The sequence below is a fragment of the Saccopteryx bilineata genome, chromosome 9 (genome assembly GCF_036850765.1).
Source record: "Saccopteryx bilineata isolate mSacBil1 chromosome 9, mSacBil1_pri_phased_curated, whole genome shotgun sequence".
Taxonomy (NCBI): Eukaryota; Metazoa; Chordata; class Mammalia; order Chiroptera; family Emballonuridae; genus Saccopteryx; species Saccopteryx bilineata.
Window position 1 is genome coordinate 44,383,983 of NC_089498.1, and position 24,909 is coordinate 44,408,891.

General features: G+C 47.7%; 1 protein-coding gene across 7 annotated transcripts in view; it reads left to right on the forward strand.

The window, feature by feature from the left end:
* SIPA1L3 (signal induced proliferation associated 1 like 3) overlaps positions 1-24,909 on the forward strand; it is a 337,072-nt gene that overhangs the window by 224,962 nt on the left and 87,201 nt on the right. For all 7 annotated transcript variants that reach the window (XM_066242143.1, XM_066242139.1, XM_066242137.1 and 4 more), the window contains 5 exons: positions 7,594-7,782; positions 10,081-10,255; positions 13,576-13,679; positions 16,400-16,557; positions 24,242-24,818. In XM_066242143.1, the coding sequence (XP_066098240.1) occupies positions 7,594-7,782; positions 10,081-10,255; positions 13,576-13,679; positions 16,400-16,557; positions 24,242-24,818 (1,203 nt within the window). The remainder of the gene's footprint in view (positions 1-7,593; positions 7,783-10,080; positions 10,256-13,575; positions 13,680-16,399; positions 16,558-24,241; positions 24,819-24,909) is intronic.

The following is a 24,909-nucleotide window of genomic DNA, read 5'->3' on the forward strand; positions in this document are numbered from 1 at the left end:
TTGACAGCTCCATCAGAACTACGCGAAAGAGGCAGCAGGGTGTGGTTCCTCAGCAAAAAGAGGGACCTACGCCAGCAAAACTTATGAGGATTTCCAAAAGACCTTTCCAGAAAATGGGTAGTTATCAGCTGGGAAGGTTCCCCCAGAATGGTTTTCCTTTGGCCCTGCCTTGGCCCTTGGTCCTAACCTTTGCCCAGACATGGTGTGTGGGGCCAGCCAAGCCTGGACCTCATCCAGACTGGCAGATTCTGTCCCAAGGACCCAGCCCTATCCCCTCACGGAGACTTTCCCACTGAGTGGGAATGGGATGACCCAGAATCTTTGTGACAGCTAAAGGGAAGGCAGCCCCAAACCTCATGCCTCAAATCGCAGGTGGTCACCAACCCCTCTGCCTCACCAGCATCCTCCTCCCTCTCCTCACCTCTCCGGCCAGATGAGCACTGGGCAGAATGTGAGGTGACAGCTCACACTGTATCAGGCTGTTGTATGACATATGGGGAATTGCTGGGTGAAATGACGATGACAGTCAACTAATAGTAACATTTACTACTGTTACTGTCATATTGGAAACCTGCTTAACATTGTGTTGGGCATTTTCTCTAGCCTTTTATGTATGTTCAGTGACTTAAAAGTCATGACAGTTCTATGCTGAAGGCACTGTTATCCATTTACAGATGAGAAAACAGGCATAGGAAGGTTAAAGGACTTGCCCGAAGTGGCAGGGTGAGGTACCGGCCTGAGCGCCAGCCACGGCTCAGCTGCCTCTAGGGTTTCAGTAACAGACTGGGCATCGGACCCATTCATGAATTATGAACTTAACTTAGTGCCAGTATTTTTATGTTATTGTTGTTTAATGAAAATAGAATACATAAGTAGAATGAATTTTTAAAATACCAAACTACATTGCTGTTCTGAGAGGCGTAAGACTTTGGTGCAGAGATACTGGGTCAAGGTGTAATATTTCTGCTATGGTTCCTTTCCAATAAGTTTGAAACTGGCTTGATGTCATTTGTGGCTTGTGTCTGCTTGCATCCACTTCCCACCTCCTACACCCATGAAACTAGCCTCCAGTCCACCCCTAGTGAGGCTTAGCCACAGGTTGGAGGGTTCTCCTCCCCATGAGAGTCACTCAGCGCCACTCTGACAGCTGTGCTGTGCACTGAGAGGAGAGAAAGTAGTGAATAATAAGTCAAGGAAAATGATTACGGGACTGCATTGCTGTAAGGGAGGCAGACAGCACACAGATACCGTAGTAAATTGTATAGTGTGGGACGTGCTGACAAGGTGGAAAGTGTGAGGCCAGGAAGAGACACAGGAAGTATGAGGGCGGCCTGGTGTGGGTCCTGGCTCGGCCATTCAGCAGCCGTGAAACCTTGGCCTTGTCTCTTCTCTCACAGCCTGTTTCTCTCTTGGGAATTCTTTCAGAGGACTGCTGTGGGCTCAGTGAGATTGCTCATATAAAATACAGTGCTGGGCCTGGCGCGTGGGGAGAGCCCAGTGAAGCTAGCAGTTGGGAGAGATCTGTGCCCTTGTTACATGGCAGGCAGCCCTGCGAATTTTGGTCCACCGTGAGGTTCACAACCATGAGCAGCCCGTTCTCCGTCCTCACGCAGACTCAGCCCTGCCCCCAGTCCTTGCAGAGCTTCCCTGTTGAGCTCTCAGGCCTAAACACCTCATCCCCTGGAGTTGGAGAGCTAGGCAGTGAGCAGCAAGGTTTGCCTGGCCCCTTTCCAAGACCCTTTCTGTCGAGGATTGCGTAGCCCCAAAGTAGTAACAATAACCAACACTTTGGCACATTCCTGCCAGGCATTGGCCTAAGTGATGCTTCAAGTCCTCTCAACAGTCCTGTGATCTAGGTCCCATTATGATCCTCTTTCTACAGACGAGGACACTGAGGCCCAAGGAGGGATCACTTGTCAGTGTCCCCTTTGGCAGAGCTAGACATGGACCCAGGAGGCTGCCTGGGTCCTGAGCCCACGCTCTTAAGTACTAACTACATTGGCTCTCAGGTCAAGTTTGAATTCTGACTCTGGGAACAGACAGCCCTGGGTTCAATCTCGCTCTGTCACTCACTAGTCGTGTGACCTTGGGCAGATGGCTTTACTTCTGTGTACCTCAGTATCTTCATCTGTAAAAGAGGCTTTGTGCTGTCTCCTGTCTCCTGAAGTGGCAGGAAGAACACAGGTGGGAGCACAAGGCTACAGGGCAGTGAGTGCTCGGACAGACAGGTACTCTGATGACCTGCTGTTGTGGCCACACTGTCTCCCACAAGCTCAGAGGGCCCTGCTGGGGAACACACGCTGAGTTCATGGACAGAGTTCTGTTCTCCTGTTCACACACACATACCAGCTTTTAGTAACCCAAGGTGTGGGGGCCAGAGTGAGGGGCCCAGGCTACTTTACAAGCCAGCCGGCCGAGCCCATGCCAGTGCCTACTTTTGGCCACCAGCCGCCAAGCAGACAGTCGAGGACCTACACTGCTGGCAGACGGGGTGTGCGTGTTGTCAGAACCGCGCTTCCCACCAAGGCAGGGCCGGACATGGAGCTGGGCTTTGGCAGCACACACCTAAACAACAGCCCCTGGTCCCCACCCTTGAGCCTGGACAGGACAAGCCCAGGCCAGGACTGCCCTGTCCTTAGCCCCTTTATTGCCAGTGCCTGACCCACCAGGCCCAGTGGGTTCCATTCCTTAGTTTTGTTAGGGTTAGAGCAGGGGCAGTCAGCCTTTTTATACCTACTGCCCACTTTTGTATCTCTGTTAGTAGTAAAATTTTCTAACCGCCCACCAGTTCCACAGTAATGGTGATTTATAAAGTAGGGAAGTAACTTTACTTTATAAAATTTATAAAGCAGAGTTACAACAAGTTAAAGCATATAATAATAATTACTTACCAAGTACTTTAGGTTGGATTTTCGCTAAGTTTGGCAGAATAAATCTTTATAAAACGACTTACTATAGTTAAATCTATCTTTTTATTTATACTTTGATTGTTCTGCTACCGCCCACCATGAAAGCTGGAACGCCCACTAGTGGGTGGTAGGGACCAGGTTGACTACCACTGGGTTAGAGGATTGGATTTTATTTTTTTTACTGAAAAAGTAATGGTCACTCACTGTTAAGAGTTTGAACAGTACTGCCCTGGTCAGATGGCTCAGTAGGTCAGAGCATCATCCCAGTACGCGAAGTTGTCGATTCAATCCCTGGTCAGGGCACACACAGAAACAGTCTGATTTTCAGTCACTCTTTTCTCATCCTCTCTCTAAAATTAGTAAATACATTTTTTGAAAAAAGAATTTAAACAGTACCCAAGTGTGCAAAGTAGAGAAGGGTGAATCTCATATTCAGTGTATTGATTGGGACCCCATTTGTGTTCAGTAGCTACCTCTGCTTGTGTGTGTACACATGTGTATATGAATAATCTGCAAGCAGGTTAAGGGAAAAGCATACTATAGCTTGCTTTTTTATTATTATTATTTATTTATTTATTTTGTATTTTTCTGAAGCTGGAAACGGGGAGAGACAGTCAGACAGACTCCCGCATGCGCCCGACCGGGATCCACCCGGCACGCCCACCAGGGGCAACGCTCTACCCACCAGGGGGCGATGCTCTGCCCCTCCGGGGCGTCGCTCTGCCGCCAGAGGCCAAGGAGCCATCCCCGGCGCCCGGGCCTTCTTTGCTCCAATGGAGCCTCGGCTGCGGGAGGGGAAGAAAGAGAGAGAGAGAGAGAGAGAGGAAGGGGGTTGGGGGGTGGAGAAGCAAATGGGCGCCTCTCCTATGTGCCCTGGCCGGGAATCGAACCTGGGTCCCAGGCTGAAGCTCTACCTCTGAGCCAACCGGCCAGGGCCTATAGCTTGCTTTTTAAGGTTTCTTTTCTTTTTTTAATTCTTAACTACATGTATGGCTTAACTACATGTATGTGCACATACATTTGACGTTTGTATATGTAATAATGGTTAGCGTGTATTGGATGCTTACTGTATGCCGGATACAATGCTAAGTACTGAACATGAATGATCTTATAACCCCAATAGCCCTTTGAATCAGACACTATTATACCTATTAGATAGATGGTTCGCACAGCTAGAGAAGGGGTAGAGGCAGGATTTAAGCCCAAGCCGACTGACTCCATAGTCCCAGGATTCAAACCCAGGCAGACTGACTCCATAGTCCCAGGAAAAGTTCTTTAAAGGATGGTGTACCACCCAGCACAGAGAAAGGCAGGGATGCTGCTGGAGAACCATCTATGTAAATAGTTACCTCCTTGCTTATGTGGCCCTAAGGGCCTTTCATGGCTCATCTGGCTAATTACCCTCAGTGAGATGCCAGAGTCTTACAGGTGGAGCAGTGAGTGTAGATTTTATTCTGAGAGAGATGGGAAGTCATTTGCAGTTTCCATGCAGAGCAGAAACATGATCTAACTCAAGCTGCTGCAGGAAGAAGGGACTTGGGTGGGGTGTCACCAGGGCAGGAGGAGGGAGACCCAGAGGAGGCTGCTGTCACAATCCACCTAGGACATGATTGGGGTCAAAGCCAGCTGCAGAGTAGAGGTAGCTGGTGTTGCAGCCTGCCAGTGCCCTACTTTTGGTCTTCAGCAGAGAAGAAGCTTGAGAGCTTTTCAAGTAATGGCTTTTGGTCAAGTTGTCAGAGCCAAAAATTGTGACCTCGGGCCACCTGTCTCCAATGTGGAAGAGAATGAGGATTTCTGGTCCACACTGTCCCTTGGCCCCAGCAGAGGGCACTGCAGGGCAATGTCAGCAGGATACAAACACACTGATCATCCTGTTGGTGCATTAATTGAAACCCACAGTCCCAGGGCCACCCAGATTGGCAGGGCAAAGCATTAAGACATCACTGCTTTTCATGATCTATTTCAAGACTACCCTGCTTATGATGAGAGATTTGTTTGTTTATTAACTACCAAGACCAGAACTGGGAACTCCCAAGCATGAGGTCATTCCATTCCTTCTACACACACCCAGGTCCTATTTGGCAAAGGCAGGCTAAATGTTTAGAAGCAATGCCATAACACGTTCTTTTAGCCACTTCCTGTATCTGTTGACTTAGTGTGAACATGTTTTCCCAGTTAGCACTGATCCTCCTTAGTCTTGAAACCATAGCCCCAAGTATATTTTGGGTGCTTGTAACCAAGCTTCCCTCGAGGGAAGGCTTTTTCTTGTACTACTGCAGACCCTGCTGCATCATCGTGGCGTGGTTCTGGAGCTGAGCCCAGCCTGGGGCATGGCATCACTGTGTGGCCAGCAGCACGTTGTGGATAGAAGCCTGAACTAGTGTTAGTAAGGATGCAAAGCAGCTGGAGCTCTCGGAGGTAGCGGGTGGAAATTGGTACAGCCATTTGGAAAAGAGTTTGTAGTGCAGTATAATTGAATATTAACATGCCTGGTGACACAGCAGTGTCTCTTCTAGGTATAAACCCAAAAGAAAACGTTTCCACATGCTTCTGTGAATATTCCTAACAGCACTATTCACAGTTGTCAAACACTGGATCGAAGACTGGAAGCAGTTTCTGTGCTCATCTGCAATCGGGCTTAAATCCATTGTGGTAAAAATGTCAGCCTCTTGCAGCAACATGGTCAAATCTCATATCCATAGTATTCAGAAACAGAAGCCAGAAATGGAAGAATTCCACCTGCAGAAGCTCAAGAACAAGCAGCAATAAGTTATAGGGTTATAAGTCAGGATGAGGTTGCCTTGGGGAAGGAGAGAATGGGCACAGGAAGGCTTCTGGGAGCTAGGAACGTTGTAATTTTTGATCTGGTGGTGATTGCCTAGGCGTTCACTCTGTGCTAATTCCTTCAGTTCTATTTGTATGTGTTATGGATTAAACTTCACAGTCAGAGGCGGATTTAACGGCAGGTGCACCAGGCGCGTGCCCTGGTCCCCAACTTCTGAAGGGCCCCACAAAACACCAACTTAACACTTTTTTCTGATGACACCAAGTGTGGTTTCATATATGCAATTTTAACAATAGTACATAATTTTCTTTCTTTATTTAAAAATATGATTAACATGTATTTTTATTTTCCCTGTCTCTTTTTTTTTTTATGGGGCCCAATATTTTCTTCTGCACCCTGGGCCTCAACTGCCCTTAATCCACCTCTGTTCACAGTAAAAAAAAAAATTCAAAGGAAAAAATCATAACCTTTGAAGAAGTCAGGCCTGGGTTGGAATCCTGATTCAGCCACTTAGCTTTTGATGACCTTAGATAAGTCACCATTTTCTTATCTGTAAAATGGAAATAAAATCTTTCTTAAACAGACTTCTACATATAACTAGATAACTGCTATCATACCTCAAATACAATGCAATAAACAAAATGTTCAGAAATGTGACTTTAAGTATGCTGCTCACAAACATTAGGGGATATTTTATTACTGCATATTCATTTTGAAATATCCCCTAATTTTTGTGAGCAGTATATATCAGTTAGAAATTATTTGGTCTACAAAGTAACAGAAACCTGACTAGCCATTGCTAAAACAAATAGGAGGTTAATTGTCTAACAAGAAGTCTGGAGGAAGTTGGCTGCACGTATTGACTTCTCTGTGATTTTTTGTTGTTGTTGTGTCCTTCCTCATAATCACAAGATGGCTGCCACAGGTCCAAACATCTTATCTTCCATCCCGCCAATGTCCTTAGTAAGAGAAATAGGCAGGTGAAAGGGGGTTTCCTCTTACCAAGGGTAAATCTACCCCAGGAGTCCTCCCAAAGCTTAATTCTCTTTTACATCTCCTTGCCTGGAACAGTCACATGGCAAACTATAGGAAAACTTGAAAAGCAGCATCTGGGGAAGAGGAATTAGATGGCTGTGATTGGCTTAACTGAAGGTTCTCAACCCTGGCTGCATATCAGAGTCACCTGAGTGGTATTAAAAATGTGTGTGTGTATACACTTTTTAAAGTATATGTATGCAAACGTACATACATACATGCCTGGGCTCCACCACAGACCAGTTGAATTAGAACCACTGGTTGTGATTTTGTCAGTAAATGAGGTTGAAAATGAGTGCCACAATTCAAGACCCAAACAGGTACTGACGTCCAGGACAGGCGGATATTTTATGTAAGAGCTTATGGTAGTATTTTTACATATAATATTTTAATAATGACAGTGAGAGTGTTCATTTGAATGCCCACCTTAAGGAGCCTATTTTATTCATTATACTCTCTGGTATTGGGATGTCAGCTCCATTAGATAAGAGTCTTTATTTTGTTCCCTGTGCCTAGAACAGAGCTGGCACTTAAGAAGCACTCAGGCAGTGCTTGTTAAAACAAAGTTATGTTCCATGCATTGTCTCATTTAGTCCTTCCAACACCCCTTTAGGGTTATGATACTTTTATTATACCCATTTCACAAAAGAGGACACGAGACTCAGACAGGAAGTCATTTGGTCAGGATCACACAGCCAAGAGGCAGCAAGTTCACGTCCTGGTCCAGACCTAGGGTTTTCTGGCCTTAGAGCCCAAGCTACTGACCATCACACATGTCACTTTGAGAACAGGACACCCTCATATTTTCTAATACCTTCCTGGTTCCCAAGAACCTCCTAACCATCCCTTCTCTCCCTGGAGCAGCTCATCACCCTGCGGGGCTCCATCCTGGAGGATGCCACACCCACAGCCATGAAGCATGGGACCGGGCGGGGCCTGCCCCTGAAAGATGCCCTGGAGTACGTCATCCCCGAGCTTAACATCCACTGCCTACGGCTGGCGCTCAACACTCCCAAGGTGACGGAGCAGCTGCTGAAACTGGACGAGCAAGGGGTGAGCGGCACCGGGGAAGGGGCCACAGGGGCACAGCAGTAGCCCCACTCCTGGTGCCTCTATGTCTTGGTCACTTTTTTTTTCAAAGATCAGAAACCAACTTAAGCTAGTTTCAGTAAAAAGAAAAATCTGTTACTAAATTCTAGGATGCCAAGAGCAGAACTGGGACTGGGTCTCAGGAGGAAAATAGTCTAAGGATGTGTCACTAGGGTATGTGTGTGTGTACAAGTCCACATGTACACTTGTGTTCCCTCCCTCCCTCAGCACACTGGTCTGTGTGTGTGTGTGTGTGTACATGTCCACATGTACACTTGTGTTCCCTCCCTCCCTCAGCACACTGGTCTGTGTGTGTGTGTGTGTGTACATGTCCACATGTACACTTGTGTTCCCTCCCTCCCTCAGCACACTGGTCTGTGTGTGTGTGTGTGTGTGTGTACATGTCCACATGTACACTTGTGTTCCCTCCCTCCCTCAGCACACTGGTCTGTGTGTGTGTGTGTGTACATGTCCACATGTACACTTATGTTCCCTCCCTCCCTCAGCACACTGGTCTGTGTGTGTGTGTGTGTACATGTCCACATATACACTTGTGTTCCCTCCCTCCCTCAGCACACTGGTCTGTGTGTGTGTGTGTGTACATGTCCACATATACACTTGTGTTCCCTCCCTCCCTCAGCACACTGGTCTGTGTGTGTGTGTGTGTGTACATGTCCACATGTACACTTGTGTTCCCTCCCTCCCTCAGCACACTGGTCTGTGTGTGTGTGTGTGTGTACATGTCCACATGTACACTTGTGTTCCCTCCCTCCCTCAGCACACTGGTCTGTGTGTGTGTGTGTGTACATGTCCACATGTACACTGGTGTTCCCTCCCTCCCTCAGCACACTGGTCTGTGTGTGTGTGTGTGTACATGTCCACATGTACACTTGTGTTCCCTCCCTCCCTCAGCACACTGGTCTGTGTGTGTGTGTGTGTGTGTACATGTCCACATGTACACTTGTGTTCCCTCCCTCCCTCAGCACACTGGTCTGTGTGTGTGTGTGTGTGTACATGTCCACATGTACACTTGTGTTCCCTCCCTCCCTCAGCACACTGGTCTGTGTGTGTGTGTGTGTGTGTACATGTCCACATGTACACTTGTGTTCCCTCCCTCCCTCAGCACACTGGTCTGTGTGTGTGTGTGTACATGTCCACATGTACACTTGTGTTCCCTCCCTCCCTCAGCACACTGCCTCTATGTGTGTGTGTGTGTGTGTGTGTACATGTCCACATGTACACTTGTGTTCCCTCCCTCCCTCAGCACACTGGTCTGTGTGTGTGTGTGTGTACATGTCTACATATACACTTGTGTTCCCTCCCTCTCTCAGCACACTGCCTCTATGTGTGTGTGTGTGTGTGTGTACATGTCCACATGTACACTTGTGTTCCCTCCCTCCCTCCCTCAGCACCCTGGGTCTCTGTGTGTGTGTGCATGTCTACATGTACACTTGTGTTCGCTTCTTCCCTCAGCACACTGGCTCCCTCTGCTGCTTTGGCTATCCCTCAGCTCCCAGAGTTGCTTTTAGAATTAAGGCCACTTGCCTGGCCTGTGGTGACACAGTAGATCAGCATCGACCTGGAACACTAAGGTCGCCAGTTTAGAATCCTGGGCTTGCCCGATTAAGGCACATAAAACAAGCAGCAATGAAGAACTAAAGTGAAGCAACTATGAGATGATATTTCTCAATCCCCCCACCTCTCTCTTCTCTGTAAAATCAATAAATAAATTAGTTTTTTAAAAGAAGAATTCTGAGCTCTTACAGAGACCATCTCGCTGACTCAGCCCAGGACAGCCTCTTCCTGGCCCGCACTGAGGTCAGGTATCTGTCCATGGTCCAGTCACCAGTGACCCGGGCGTCGGGGTAGTCAACAAACATGGTTATTGGGGGCTCATCTCCTAAAAGACAGTGTTGCCTCTACTGACCCCTGTGCCCTTCAGAATTTCCTTTTGCAGAATTAACTTAGCTCCAGTCTCTATGGGAAGCTGGCCCAGGCAGCAGTCTCTTTCATAAGAGAGTGGCACTACCCTCCTAAGAAAGATTGAGAATAAGAGTCAGAGGTACTTGTCATGCCTCTCTGGAATGGAAGGGAGGGACTGGGACATGTCCCCATGCCTTTTTCCTTCTTCTGGCTGTGGCACTAAATCTCTGCGCTACTGCAGCAACTTCCAGGCCAGCGCTTGAGATAAGCCCCCTCTGTTCTATTCCCTCTGACGTCTCTGCCTGGCCCGCCTCCATAGTGCCCTTCTTGCTTCTGCAGCTCTGCCGGAAACACAAAGTGGGCATCCTCTACTGCAGGGCGGGCCAGAGTTCGGAGGAGGAGATGTACAACAACGAGGAGGCTGGCCCCGCCTTCGAAGAGTTCCTCTCCCTGCTTGGTGAGAAGGTCTGCCTGAAGGGCTTCTCCAAGTATGCCGCCCAGCTGGATGTCAAGAGTAAGTGGCCCAATGGGGGAGCCAGTTAGGTCAGATGAGCTACCCACACTGGCCCACCCAATGGGTGAAAGTCAAAAGGCCTGGCAGTTCTCTGCTGACAACACTGGGCAGGGGGAGTTCTGGGTCTCCACTGGTGGGAGTGCAGGTAGTGCATCCACTTTGGAAAACAGCGTGGCATATTCTGGTTAAGTCTAAAAATTTACCTACTCTGTATCTCAGCAACCGCACTGCTCAACATGTCCTGAGAACTCATGCACATGCATGCCAGGACGTATCCTACACATTAATGGCAGACCCGGGATGGTGCCCAGTGTACACTGACAAAACTGGAGTATATTCATGTAGCACAGTACTGTGTGGCAATGACAACAATGAATAAGGGCCACAGGCATCAGCCTGCATGGGTGTGGCTGGTAGGTCTCAGAAGAGTTCATACTGAATGATGCCTTTTATACAACAATTATTTTAAAAGCACACTCAATAATACATTGTTTGGAATTTTGTTCTTACGTAAAGAAAAATAAGGCAATGGTAGACTCAGTGTTCAGGATGATGGTTACCTCTCCAGGGAGAGGGTGGCTATAACTGGAAAATGACACATTAGAATGTTGTTGGTGGTCTGTTGTTTAAGGTGGGTGGTAGGTATCATGTATATGTTAGAGCATTCTCTGTACATATGCATGCATCGGTATATTTGTATATGATGTGTGGGATTGCATTGTTTCATAATAAGTAGTTGGAAGTGGTACAAGTGGAGGGTGACATTGTGAACCGGCATCACAGCTCCAGGGGAGAGGACTGCCCATTGACCCTGGGGGTAGGCTGTCCAGTTAGTTGCTCAGGCTGAGTCATATTCCCTAGATGGGGCCCTGACTTGCTCACTCACACTTTGCCTTGCCTTGCCAAGCCTCAGTTTCCTCATCCGGAAAATGGAGATCTACATGAGGAGATCAAGCTTAGCGGGATGAATCAGGAGTTGAGTAGGTGCCTGTGGTTGTTGCTCCTTTCACCTCCTCCGTTGAAGGAAGCTATAGAAGGAATAAGCATCTTATTGTGCCAGTTGCTGGTTTTGTGGTCGTGGCTTCGCCTCTCTCTGCCTGTTTCCTCATCTATAAAGTGACAGTAATAATTGCAGTTACCTCAGCAGCACAGTATTGAATCTAACATACTGTACCCTCACTCTGCGCCAGGCACTGGACCTGTCCAACCTCCCAGAGCTTTGAGGGTAGATGTCGCACTTGGTGTGCTGATGGGGCACAGGCCTCTACCACTTGGCACATAGGAAGCCCACAACTTGTGTGAGCAGTAGTATTGTGGTTCTGTTGGGGAACCACTGAAGGGGCAGTACACTCAGAAGAAGGAATAGGAAACTTATTTAAACCCACCTTTTATTTTATTTTATTTTTTAATTTTTTATTTTTTTTTCATTTTTCTGAAGCTGGAAACAGGGAGAGACAGCCAGACAGACTCCCGCATGCGCCCGACCGGGATCCACCCGGCACGCCCACCAGGGGCGACGCTCTGCCCACCAGGGGGCGATGCTCTGCCCATCCTGGGCGTCGCCATGTTGCGACCAGAGCCACTCTAGCGCCTGGGGCAGAGGCCACAGAGCCATCCCCAGCGCCCGGGCCATCCTTGCTCCAACGGAGCCTCGGCTGCGGGAGGGGAAGAGAGAGACAGAGAGGGAAAGCGCGGCGGAGGGGTGGAGAAGCAAATGGGCGCTTCTCCTGTGTGCCCTGGCCGGAATCGAACCCGGGTCCTCCTCATGCTAGGCCGACGCTCTACTGCTGAGCCAACCGGCCAGGGCCTAAACCCACCTTTTCAGACAGATGCCTGCCTCTGGGGCTCAGCGTCCTGCAGTGAGGGTCATTACCTTACACCCTCACTGGCTTGCTGTGAGGGCCGGATGCCCAACACAGTGCCTTATAAAGAACTAGCTCTCCAGTAAACATCAGTTGCTGCCGGTCATTGCAGTGTGACCTTGGACAAGTCATTCCCTCTCTTCAGTTTCCCCTTCTGAAACATGGAGCCAGTAATCAGGTGTGCTTCTCCCTGGTCATAACCCTCCTCACATTAAAGGTAATCAATATCCTGACTCCCAGATTATCATTTTCTTTTTTGTTCATGATTTGTTACCTATATTTGCACATCTACATGATATATTTTGCCTGTTTTTGAACAATGTGAGTGCAGTCATATAGTATGTGCTCCTTTATATCTAGTGTCTTTCATTCAATGTTGTTTGTGGGATTCAACTATGTGGTGTCTAACTCATTCCTTTTTGATGGTTGTGTATTTTCCACAGTATGAATGTATCAGTTTGTTTATCCATTCTTTTGACTGACATTTGAAGATGCTTGTATCCATTTCCCAGGGTACATATGTTTGATCATCTAGACTAGGGGTAGTCAACCTTTTTATACCTACCGCCCACTTTGTATCTCTGTTAGTAGTAAAATTTTCTAACTGCCCACCAGTTCCACAGTAATGGTGATTTATAAAGTAGGAAAGTAACTTTATAAAATTTATAAAGCAGAGTTACAGCAAGTTAAAGCATATAATAATAATTACTTACCGAGTACTTTATGTTGGATTTTCGCTAAGTTTGGCAGAATAAATCTTTATAAAACAACTTACTATAGTTAAATCTATCTTTTTATTTATACTTTGGTTGCTCCACTACCGCCCACCATGAAAGCTGGAACGCCCACTAGTGGGCAGTAGGGACCAGGTTGACTACCACTGCTCTAGACTATGATGCTAGGAAAGGAAGTATTGGGTCACCCATTAAACGTATCTTCAGTTTCAATAGATATTGCTTAAAACATTTTTCCCAGATGGTTGTACAAATTTAGCCATCTAACCAGCCACACAAAGGGTTCTAGTTACTCTACATCCTTACCAACCATTAGATTATCAGGCTTTTATATTGTTATCAATCTGGAAGGTTTCCTTTTTTATCTGAATGTATTTAATTTTAAAAAGTGGAGTTAATACCTGGCCAGGTTGCTCAGTAGTTAACGCGTTGTCCGGCACACCAAGGTCTTAGGTTCAATCCCCAGTCAGGGTAATCAGTGTGTGCACAGCTATATGGAACTAGATGGAATAGCAAAGTGATGCTTCTCTCTCTTTCCCTCCCTCCCTCCCTCACTCACTCCCTCCCTCTCTCTCTCACATACACACATGAATCAATGGAGAAGAATTTTTTAAAAAATGAAGTTAAGTGAAAACATCAAGATAAAAACTGACACATGGTATACGGGAGATGGCAAAGCCCAGAGGTTTAGGAAGCACGGTGCTGACTGGTGTTTCTGTTTCAGCCGACTCCACGGGAACCCACTCGCTCTACACGACGTACCAGGACTACGAGATCATGTTTCATGTCTCCACCCTGCTCCCTTACACCCCCAACAACAGGCAGCAGGTCAGTAGGGTCCAGGGCGGGGACCCCACATGATTCCCAGGTGAAGCGTAGCTGAACTCCAAGGCACTCTCTCCCCACAGCTGTTAGCTGGCTGTGTGCCGGGCATTGGCTGTTGTGACTGTACTGTGTGACCGTTAGCCTTGGACCCTCTGCACCACCATCATATCACCTGGCTCAGGTGTTGTTTAATGTTTTTTCTTAGCTGTTCCTTGGCCCCCCTACTGGCCTCTAACTACTCCAACTCTCCTCAAGAGTTTCTTAAGTCATCAGGGATCCTATGGGGGGGAAAAGAGTGAATCAGCCCACATTATTTCAACTGCAGGTAACAGAAATGCAAATTAAATTGACATAAGCAAAACGTGAATTTACTGTACTATATAATTGTCAAGGGGTAGTTCTAGCTTTAGGTGTGGCGGGATCCAGGGGCTTAAACAGTGTTAGGAATCCTTTCCTTTCCTTCCCTCTGCGTCTCTTTATAGTGGCCTTATTTACAGGTCTTCACAAGTAGTGGTAAATATGCCCCCTGGCAGCACTCTTACTATATTGCCCCAGCATCGCCACCCCAGTGGAAAGAGAGCTGTGCCTTCCAGGTGTCCCAGACACATTTCAAAGGCTGAAGCTCACTGGACCATTCACTTGCCAGCCCCTGGGCCGGGGGGGAGATGCACTGGGCAGATTGGCCAAGTCTGCAGCATGTGCCCACCCCTAGAGAGAGTGAGTGGGGTCAGGGAGGTGCCTTCCCACAGGGCCTGGTCCAGACCAGCAGAAGGAGAGAGAGGTGAGGTGCTAGGTGGACAACAGGAGCTAATGCGCGCTGTCACGAGGCTCCTCTCCTAGAGATACCTGCAGGCTCGGTCCAGCCAGGACTTTGCCTGGTTTCTAGTGAACAGAAACCCCACAGACTTCCAATGGTTTGGGAAGTGTATATTTTTTCCATTGGTACAAGTGATATTGTAAATGTGATAGGCCCAAAATTGTCAACTATAAGTGAGTGATTTTATAAGATGAACCTAAAGGCATGCTGTGAGAACATTGACCTCAGAATTAGACCTGAGTTTCATGTGTCTCTTTGCCACTTCCTAGCAGTGTGACCTGACCTCTCTGAACCTCGGGTTCCTCCCCTGTAAAACGGTGGAATGATAGCACCTGTGTCTCGGTGTCAGTGGGACAGGTTCCTGCACTCTTGCATGAAACCAGAGCACGAGGCCAGAGGAAGCTAGACCTGTTTCTGGGTATTTGGAAAGGCTTTGCTTTTGGAATCAGGCAGAAATGGATTTAAATTTTGGATCATTCCCTCTATGGCTGTGTGACCCAGGACAAGTCATGTACCCATAGTGAGCCTAAGTTTTCTCATCAGTCAAAGGGGGCAGAATGAAGTAATGCCTCATAGGATTGTTGTGAAAATTAAATGAGATTGCAACTTTAAAATATGGGTATAAAATGCCAGCCATGGTAAATAGGTACATTCTGTACCAATTTTATTTAATTCAGTTTAAAACACAAATAAAGAACTAACATAACAAAATAACGTGAGTCGTGCTGCTAGGTGTATCTGGATTTCACATGGAACTAACGGTATACATGTGAGTTCTATGGCTTGTGCCAGTGGGTTAACAGTTACGTGTAGACTGAACTTGTATAAGTAAGAACAGTGTCATTTCAGCAAATAAATGAAATGCCATGAATACATCATTGCCTATGAAGGTAAGAATCTTCCTCTGACAAGCAGGGGAGAGGGTACAGGGTTCCTGCTGGCCAGTATGAAGCCGCAACTGCCCCAGACTTGCAACTCAGGTGTCCCAGGAAGGGGTGCTGGCCTGGGATCGGCCCTGCGGGCTGTCTCAGGTGTGCCTCTGCCATTGTCCGTGAGCTTGGCCTTGAGCAAATTGAGGGCCACCAGCCCATGCTGCCCTCCAGTGGGTGTCTCTTGGGCACCCCCTGTGTGCCAGGCACTGCTCTGCTGGCACTGAGAATACAGCAGTGGGCAGGAAACAAAACAGACAAAACCCCTGTCCTCATGAAGCTGACGCATTAATGGGAAGAGACAGACAAGAAACAAAAAGAAGGGAAAGCTACTGTTTGCTAAGTATCAATAAATACACTGCTTACCAAAATTAGATGTTTTATAGCTTCATATTCGTTTTTAAATATTCCCTAATATTTTTGAGCAGTACATTAAATAATGGGGTCAGAAGAGCAGAGATGGGGGTGTTGGTGGGGTGAGATCTTGGATAATACAGTCAACAGTGGCCTCTGTGGAAGGTGACATTTCAGCCAAGACCTGAAGGAGGGAGTGAGGGAGGGAGCTAGGTGGGAATCTGTGGGAAGAATGTTGCAGGCAGAGGGCACAGCCAGTGCAGAGCCCTTGATGAGGAACTGTTTCTGACGTGTTTGAGGACCAGCAAGAGGCCAGTGTGACTAGAGCAGAGTGAGCGAGGGGCAGCGTGGATGGACTTGTCAGAGAGGTGATGAGGACAGATTGCGTGGAGCTCCCTGGACCATGTGGGAACTGTCCTTTACTCTGAGTGAGATGAAGCCATGGGAGGTCTCTCTGCTCAGGGAGGGACGTGACTGACTCAAATGTCCATGGATCTCTCACACTGGGGGGCAGAGTGGGAACAGGGAGACAGCGAAGAGACTGCTGTGATGATCCTGACAGGACCTTCTAGCCAAGCCGACCTATGACACTTTCCTCTCCCACTCCGTTTCCCATTTCCCAGCTGCTACGGAAGAGGCACATTGGAAATGACATTGTGACGATCATCTTCCAGGAGCAGGGGGCTCTGCCGTTCACCCCCAAGAATATCCGCTCACACTTTCAGCACGTCTTCATCATTGTTCGCGCCCACAACCCCTGCACTGACAATGTCTGCTACAGGTACGCACTCCACATGTGGCTCCAGGGAGCCGCAAGGGCTTTCCCCAACCCACCTCTTGCACACACAGGAAATTCCAAAAGCTGTTTTCAGCATCTAGGCAGCATGCAGAGAGACAGCAAGCAAAGAGCAGACAGCGGGCTCAGGTGGGCTGCCTCCTGCGTTTCACGTTTGTGCTTTAGTAGGAAAGCTCTGTCCCTTCTAAAACACTCCCACACCTCCTAAGAGAATGAATGATTCTCAGCCAGTAAAGGATGTCTCTCACCCAGTTTTGATAAGGAGACCATCAGGGATTTGTATTTTCCAGGAATATTTTAGGTTGCAAGTGACAGAAAGCCCACCTCAATCTGACTTAAGACAAAAAGGCAGTTGTCTATGCTGGCTGTCACAGATGACAAGTTTAGGGCTACCTGGATCTGCTCCACTTCACTGTCTTTGCTTTATTTGCAAAGCTCTAAGCCTAAAATATCCTTCTAGCTGCAAATCCAGCAAAAAGAGTTTGTCTTTCCCAGGAAAAAAAAGCTCCAGAATTGAGGCTTGTTGACCTAGTTGGGGTCAGGTGCCCATCCAAGAACAAAACCACTGTGTGCACCGGGACAGCAGGTGTGAAAGGTCCTGTCCTAAGGGGAGACTGGAAGCTGGAAGGGTAGAGGCAGGGCAGGCAAGGACCTCCTCGGGTACTGCTGAGGGTTCTAGTTCACAGATCAATAAATGACATAGGCCTCAAACCCACTTATTATCTTCCCCACGTACCAGTTGTCACCTGGTCCCCAAAGGCTGAATGGAAAGCCCTCTGGGTATGGAGCTGTGGTCCTTGAAAACCAGCCCGTCAGTAGTTCAGGCCCAGGCTGAGGTCAGCACTTGACCCTGGAGCAGCACTGCAAACTGGGAAATGGGCTATGAAGGGTTATTTTTTTATTTTTGAAAATGGTTTGAAATTTAAAAGATAAAATTAAAAAATGATAGATCCAAGTCTCCCACCGCTGACCCCCAAACAGCTCATTTGCCCTCACAGAAGCAATCCTGGTAGCAATTACGCATTCTGATGTTTTGTGCACATACAGGCAAATACAAGTATTCCTTTTCTACCTTTTTAATACATATGGTAGCATATCACACACACTGTTCTGCATCTTGTATTTTTCACTCGGTAGTCCTTGAGGTCTTTCCAAACCAGTACACAGAGTGATTTTTCATTCCTTATGACTGTAATATTTCATTTTATGGATGCTGAGAATCTTCCCCTACCCTTTGTCAAGGGACATTTGGGTACTTTCCTGTCACCTGCTAGTACAGTCCATCCTGCAGTGCATAACCTATTTATACTTTCATTGCACACGTGTCCAAATACACAGCTAGATAGATAAATTCCTAAAAATGAAATGACCAGGTCAAAAGATACATGCATAGATACACTGGTGGCTTTGGTGCAATTGCGAGAATCGCTAGTTCTCAGCCAAGTGAAGGAAAGAAGAGAGGGGTCCCAGCTACTAAGGACCACTGTGCTCGATGTGTGGCCAGGCCTTCGTGCAGCACAGGCCCAGGTCTGAGCCCCCGTGTCCACCCCCACGCCTCTCACCCTTTTGTTCTCAGGATATTCACAAGTGCCTGCGCTTTGTGGCTTGAGGTCACTCAGATGATGTCCCATGTTCCTCGGCAGCCGAAAGGTAGCCCTGCTGAGGGAAGACGGAGTTGTTCTTGTGCGTGCGCACACTCAGAGAAGGAAGTAGCCCTTTCATCGCACATCAGAGGCAGAGGCTGAGCTGGGGGGAGGGGCCCTTCTCCCCTCCGCCCCACCCTGAGAAGTACAGAAAATAATATAACAGATGCCCTTGTTCCCACCACCAGATTTAAGATGTTAACATTTTGCCATATTTGCTTCAGCTCTCTTCCCCTTTCTGTATTTTTAAAGAAAACACATTAGAGATAAAACCAAAGCTACTCTGCCTTATCTTTTGCCCCACAGGCAACTCCTCTGAACAGACCTTACCCCATCCCCTCTGTGTCCCCAAACATATTTTATGACAGCACTCATCACACTGTAAAAATGACCTTTTTTGTATTTTTGTGTGTGTGTGACAGAGACAAGAGAGAGACAGCCAGACAGACTGACAGACTGGAAGGGAGAGAGATGAGAAACATCAATTCTTTGTTGCACCACCTTAGTTTCTCATTGATTGCTTTCTCATATGTGCCTTGTCCGGGGGGCCACAGCAGAGCAGTGACCCCTTGCTCAAGCCAGTAACCTTGGGCTCAAGCTGGCGACCTCAGGGTTTCAAACCTGGGCCCTCTGTGTCCCAGTCCAATACTCTATCCACTGTACCATCGCCTGGTCAGGCTTTCTTACATTTTTTGAAAAGATTTTATTTATCCATTTTTAGAGAGAGGAGAGAGGGAAAATGGGGGTTGAGCAGGAAGCACCAGCTCATAGTTGTTTCTTGTATGTGCCTTTACTGAGCAGGCCTGGGGTTTCCAACCACTGTCCTCAGCATTCCGGGCCAACACTTTATTCACTGTGCCACCAGAGGTCAGGCAAAAAAAAGGACTTGCTGATGTGGCTCTTGCTTCCCTTGAAGGTAACCCATGTCATATTCACCTTCATATGTCCATTGTGGGACAGGAGTTGCCATGTAGTGGGCCCTAGAGACATTTCTGCTGGCTGGACAGATGCCTGGCCCATGGACACTGGGAAAATAGTTGTTGAATAATTGTGAATACTCTAGAAATACTTAATGAGCTGCAGTTAGCAGGTGACTTGGTAGCCACACCATCTCCTGATTAGGCAACGAGTTGCTACCCTTGCCCATTTCAAGCGTGCTGTTTCTGAATGGCGCGTCAGCATCCCTGCAGCCCGTGAGCTATGACAGCCATGACTTCCTCCTGCTGGGAAGTGAGGGTCCAGCTGTTCCGACTGTCCAGAAACCTTCGGCAGCGTACAGTTTCAAGATTCTTAAAATCGTGAATAAGGACTGTGGGAAAAGCCAAACTCTGTCACTGTACACAGCCAAATGCTGAATGAAGAAGTTGCAAAGCTATTCACATTTGTAAAGCACAGTCTTAACACGCCATTAATTAGAGATGAGACTGGTGGACGAGGCCATGCCCACAGGTTTCCCACAGGAGAAAACCCGTGTGGCTTTTGAAGTAACTTTCCGCTGGAAAATGCCTTTTTCTGTCAAACCTACACACACTATACTGTGGTAGAAATCTGTTTCTTCTTGGTCTTCTGTTCACGATTAAATCTTTAATTTACATTTTTAAATGACTTTAATCAATATTGAGTACCTGTGCTGGTTGTGGGCAACCAACTAAGCCCAGAGTGGCGCCTGCCCAGCGTGGCCCTCTCAGGACGTGGAGCAGGGTCACTGGACGGTGGGCCTGGTGTGATCGCAGGCGTCATGCAGGCGCTGGCACTCGTCAAGAACCTGCACATGCTTTGTCCTTTCCAGTGCATGCTGCATGGGGCAGCCCCAGTGGTCCTTGCAGATTGTCAATTTGCTTGTCACTCTTAGCTAGCACCTGCATCCATCAGGAACCCAGCAAGAAACAGGTGTCCCCGTCTGGGTTTTAACTGAAGGGATTAAAGAAGCGACTACTAACAGTGTAACCAGGTTAGAGAAACATGTATAGGAAAGTGAGGCATCCAGGGACCAGAAGCATCAGGGAGTCATTACTGCACCCCCCTCAGCTTGGAAGCTAGAGAGAGCTTTGTCTCTGAGAGCGGAGCCCCCCACCCCTACCCCCACACCCAGGAGCTGTGGCTGTGAGTAAAGGACCAAGGATTACAGCTGCTGCCACTATCCCAACCCATTAGGAGGCAGTGAAAAGAAATCCTCCACCTCTCTCTCCTCTCACCTCCCTTCACCTGCCTGTGCTGGCTGAGCTCATTTGGAAGCCAGAGGGCACAGAATATGGGTGAAAGTGACAGACCCTGTAAACCCACTTTCCAGGACACTGAGTAGGACAGACAATGGCAGGAACTGGATCAGAGGGTACAGGCAGTAAATGGCCAGCCCAGATGATTAGATGGTTGCTTATTCTCATGGTCAGAATGAAAAGTGCTGACCTCTGGTGGCACAGTGGTAAAGCATCAACCAGGAACTCTGAGGTTGCTGGTTCAAAACCCCAGGCTTGCCCAGTCAAAACACCTGTGAGAAGCAACTACTACAAGTTGATGCTTCCTGCTCCTCCCCCTTTTCTCTCTCTCCTCATTTTAAAATCAATAAATAAAATCTTTAAATAAAAGAAAAAAGAATGAAAAGTGCTAACACACCTTCAAGGTCCTGCTTGGCCTTGGACCCTGGTGACTCCCAGCCTCCTCCTCTTTGCTCTCTGGCCTCTGGTTCCCCCTGTGCTCTCTCCTAGTCGGGCACATGCCGAACCCACTCCCTGCAGCACTCCCTTTGGCTCTTCCTCTGGCTCCCACTCAGCCTCAGCTCCCAGTATAATTGCCACTTCCTCAGAGACGCTCTCCCAGATTCCCCCATCCAAATCCGGTCCTTCTCCTGTCATACCCCATCCCCTTTTTCATCTTTATAAATTAATTTATGTTTATTTAGTATGTCTTTCCTGCTAGATTACAGGCTCAGGTGGGTAGGGACCACTATATCCCAATGCCCAAGGGAGAGGGCATCCCAGAAATGGTTGTCAAATGAATGTTGCACTGTCCACCTCCTCATGTTGGGGAGAGGGATTGGGAGTCAAAACATGAATAAGCCTTACTTACATGGTGTTTGCTATTCACGAATATGTTTTAATCAAGAATCTCATTATTGCCTGACCGGGCGGTGGCGCAGTGGATAGAGCGTTGGACTGGGATGCAGAAGACCCAGGTTCGAGACCCCGAGATCGCCAGCTTGAGCGCAGGCTCATCTGGTCTGAGCAAGGCTCACCAGCTTAAGCCCAAGGTCGCTGGCTCAAGCAAGGGGTTACTCGGTCTGCTGAAGGCCCGCGGTCAAGGCACATATGAGAAAGCAATCAATGAACAACTAAGGTGTTGCAATGCGCAATGAAAAACTAATGAGCCTGACCTGTGGTGGCACAGTGGATAAAGCGTCGACCTGGAAATGCTGAGGTCGCCGGTTCAAAACCCTGGGCTTGCCTGGTCAAGGCACATATGGGAGTTGATGCTTCCAGCTCCTCCCCCCTTCTCTCTCTGTCTGTCTCTCTCTCTCTCCCTCTCTCTCTCCTCTCTAAAAAAAATGAATAAATAAAAAAAAAAAAAAAATTAAAAAAAAAAAAAAAAAAGAAAAACTAATGATTGATGCTTCTCATCTCTCTCCGTTCCTGTCTGTCTGTCCCTGTTTATCCCTCTCTCTGACTCTCTCTGTCTCTGTAAAAAAAAAAGAAAAAAAAAATCTCATTATTTAAAAAATTATCCTACAGTAAGAAGAAAAATAAATAGAAGTCTCTTCTAACCCCATACTCTCAGGTTGAGGTTATTGTAGAGGCTGAATACAATACTCTAAGAAAAAATTAGCGAACTTATTGCTCATTCTTTTAAATCTTGTACCTTTTTTTTTTTTACAGAGACAGAGTCAGAGAGAGGGATAGACAGGGACAGACAGACAGGAACGGAGAGAGATGAGAAGCATCAATCATTAGTTTTTCATTGCGACATCTTAGTTGTTCATTGATTGCTTTCTCATATGTGCCTTGACCGCGGGCCTTCAGCAGACCGAGTAACCCCTTGCTCAAGCCAGCAACCTTGGGTCCAAGCTGGTGAGCTTTTGCTCAAACCAGATGAGCCCGCGCTCAAGCTGGTGACCTCGAGGTCTCGAACCTGGGTCCTCCGCATCCCAGTCCAACGCTCTATTCACTGTGCCACCGCCTGGTCAGGCTAAATCTTGTACCATTTTTTAATCATCACTATATAAACAGCAGAACTGTAGCCCTTTGAAATGTCTTTCAGCAAGAGTTGTCTTCCTCGGCCCAGGGTGATCACTCTGGCAGGTCCATGCCCTGTTTGCTTGATGTTAGAAATGGTCTGCTCTTTAGCCACTGAGTCTGGACTCAATTTAGTCATTAAAATGTCCAAAAATACTCATCAAATTTCAAACTTAATAGCAAATCTTATCCGGCATTGAAGCTCAAGGCTGCTTTTGCCTAGAAGCCTTGGTAGGTAGGGCGCCTGCTTACCTCTCCTCTGCTTCTCCACCCTGCACTTCTAGCCTTGCTAACTGCTAGTGTCCCACCTGTCCAGGGTTGGAGCACAAGGAGGAGGCAGGAGGCAGGAAAGTATCACTGAGACTGTGTTCATAGCTGGCTACATCATCTCTGGGCTCCTCCCAACTATAAGTGCCACCTAGGAGGCCCCTACCTGGGAGGTGAGGCAGGGATAATGGGACTTGTCACCCAGCTTTCTTCAAAGATTTCCTCCCATTAGGATCCCCTCTCTCTCTGTAGTTTGCATAGTGGGTGAGGAGGTTCAGAAATTTTGGAGGAATTGCCTGACCAGGCGGTGGTGCAGTGGGTAGAGTGTTGGACTTGGATACGGAGGACCCAGGTTCGAGACCCCGAGGTCGCCAGCTTGAGCGCGGGCTCATCTGGCTTGAGCAAAAAGCTAACCAGCTTGGACCCAAGGTCACTGGTTCAAGCAAGGGGTTACTCAGTCTGCTGAAGGCCCATGAGAAATATGAGAAAGCAATCAATGAACAACTAAGGTGTTGCAATGAAAAACTAATGATTGATGCTTCTCATCTCTCTCCGTTCCTGTCTGTCCCTATCTGTCCCTCTCTCTGACTCTCTCTCTGTCCCTGTAAAAAAAAAATTGGGGGGAATAGGTTTTAGATCATTTCATTTTTACATTCTCACTCAGTTTTTATCTGATTTCTATCACAGTGGCATCGCAGTCAAAACTGAAGTAGGTGGGGTCTCATTCTAACTTTCTGTCATGATGAATTTTCAAAGTGATCTTGTTGAGATTATTTATATCAGTCACATGGTCTATAGTAATGCTGCTTAATAAACTACCCCAAAACTCAGTGACTCACAAACATTAACATTTCTTTCTGGCTCACACATTTGCAGGTCAGCTGAGGTCTGGCTAGCCTTGACTCCAGGCCACTGGTCAGGTCCATGTCTACTCCAGGTATCCTTCACCCTTCTGGGACCACTGGGCCACCTAGGCCATGTTCACCTCATGGCAGTGAACAAAGGAGGCAAGCCCAGCCATGTTCACGCATGCACACACACATACACACACACAAAACATTGCATGCTTTTGCTTGATAGCCATTGGCCAAACTGAGTCATGTGACCAGACACAGGCTCAGTGGGGTGGTGATGGACCTGCCCACAAAGGAGAAGGAGTGAATTTTTGCCAAACTGTAATGTACTACATGGTTTATATGTATATAAAATGAGAATAATTGAAGTTGAACAATGCAAAAGAATTATTCTTTGAATAACAGCAGATATTCTAACATCCTCTGTATAGGAAGTGAAAATGCATGTCTGTGCCTTAAGACTTCCTAAAGTTCCAACCTAGTTAGCCTGCAACTTAACTGATTAGAGGTAGGCATTCATTCTTAAAAAGAGGAGTTCTGTTCCTGTTCGTGTATTTTCTTTCTAAAGGGAATCTAAATCAGTGTTTTCCTCTGTCGGTCTGCGGAGTTAACTCTTCCGCGGACCAGCACAGGACTGGTGGTTGAAAAACACTAATCTGAATGACTTCTCCCCCCTCAGTATGGCTGTGACCCGCTCCAAAGACGCCCCTCCTTTTGGTCCCCCCATCCCCAATGGAACCACATTTCGCAAATCTGATGTCTTCAGAGACTTCTTACTGGCCAAGGTGATTAATGCAGAGAATGCCGCACACAAGTCTGACAAGTTCCACACCATGGCCACCAGGACCCGCCAGGAATACCTCAAGGACCTGGCTGAAAACTGTGTCTCCAGCACACCCATTGACTCGACTGGCAAATTCAACCTCATCTCCCTGACCTCCAAGAAAAAGGAGAAGACCAAAGCCCGGGCAGGTGCTGAGCAGCACAGCTCAGGGGCCATCACCTGGAGGGTGGCAGCTCAGGACTATGGCCAGGGGGTGGAAATCGACTGCATTTTGGGAATTTCCAATGAGTTTGTGGTACTCCTGGACCTACGCACCAAGGAGGTGGTATTCAACTGCTACTGCGGGGATGTCATCGGCTGGACCCCAGACTCCTCAACACTCAAAATCTTCTACGGGCGAGGGGACCACATCTTCGTGCGAGCTACAGAGGGCTCTGTGGAGGACGTAAGGGACATCGTCCAGAGACTGAAGGTAAGGGGAGAGAACTCAGCAAGGGTGCAGCAGTTCTGTGTTTTGGCAGAGGCCTTAGGAACCACTGACATGATTCCTAAGTTAAGCCATC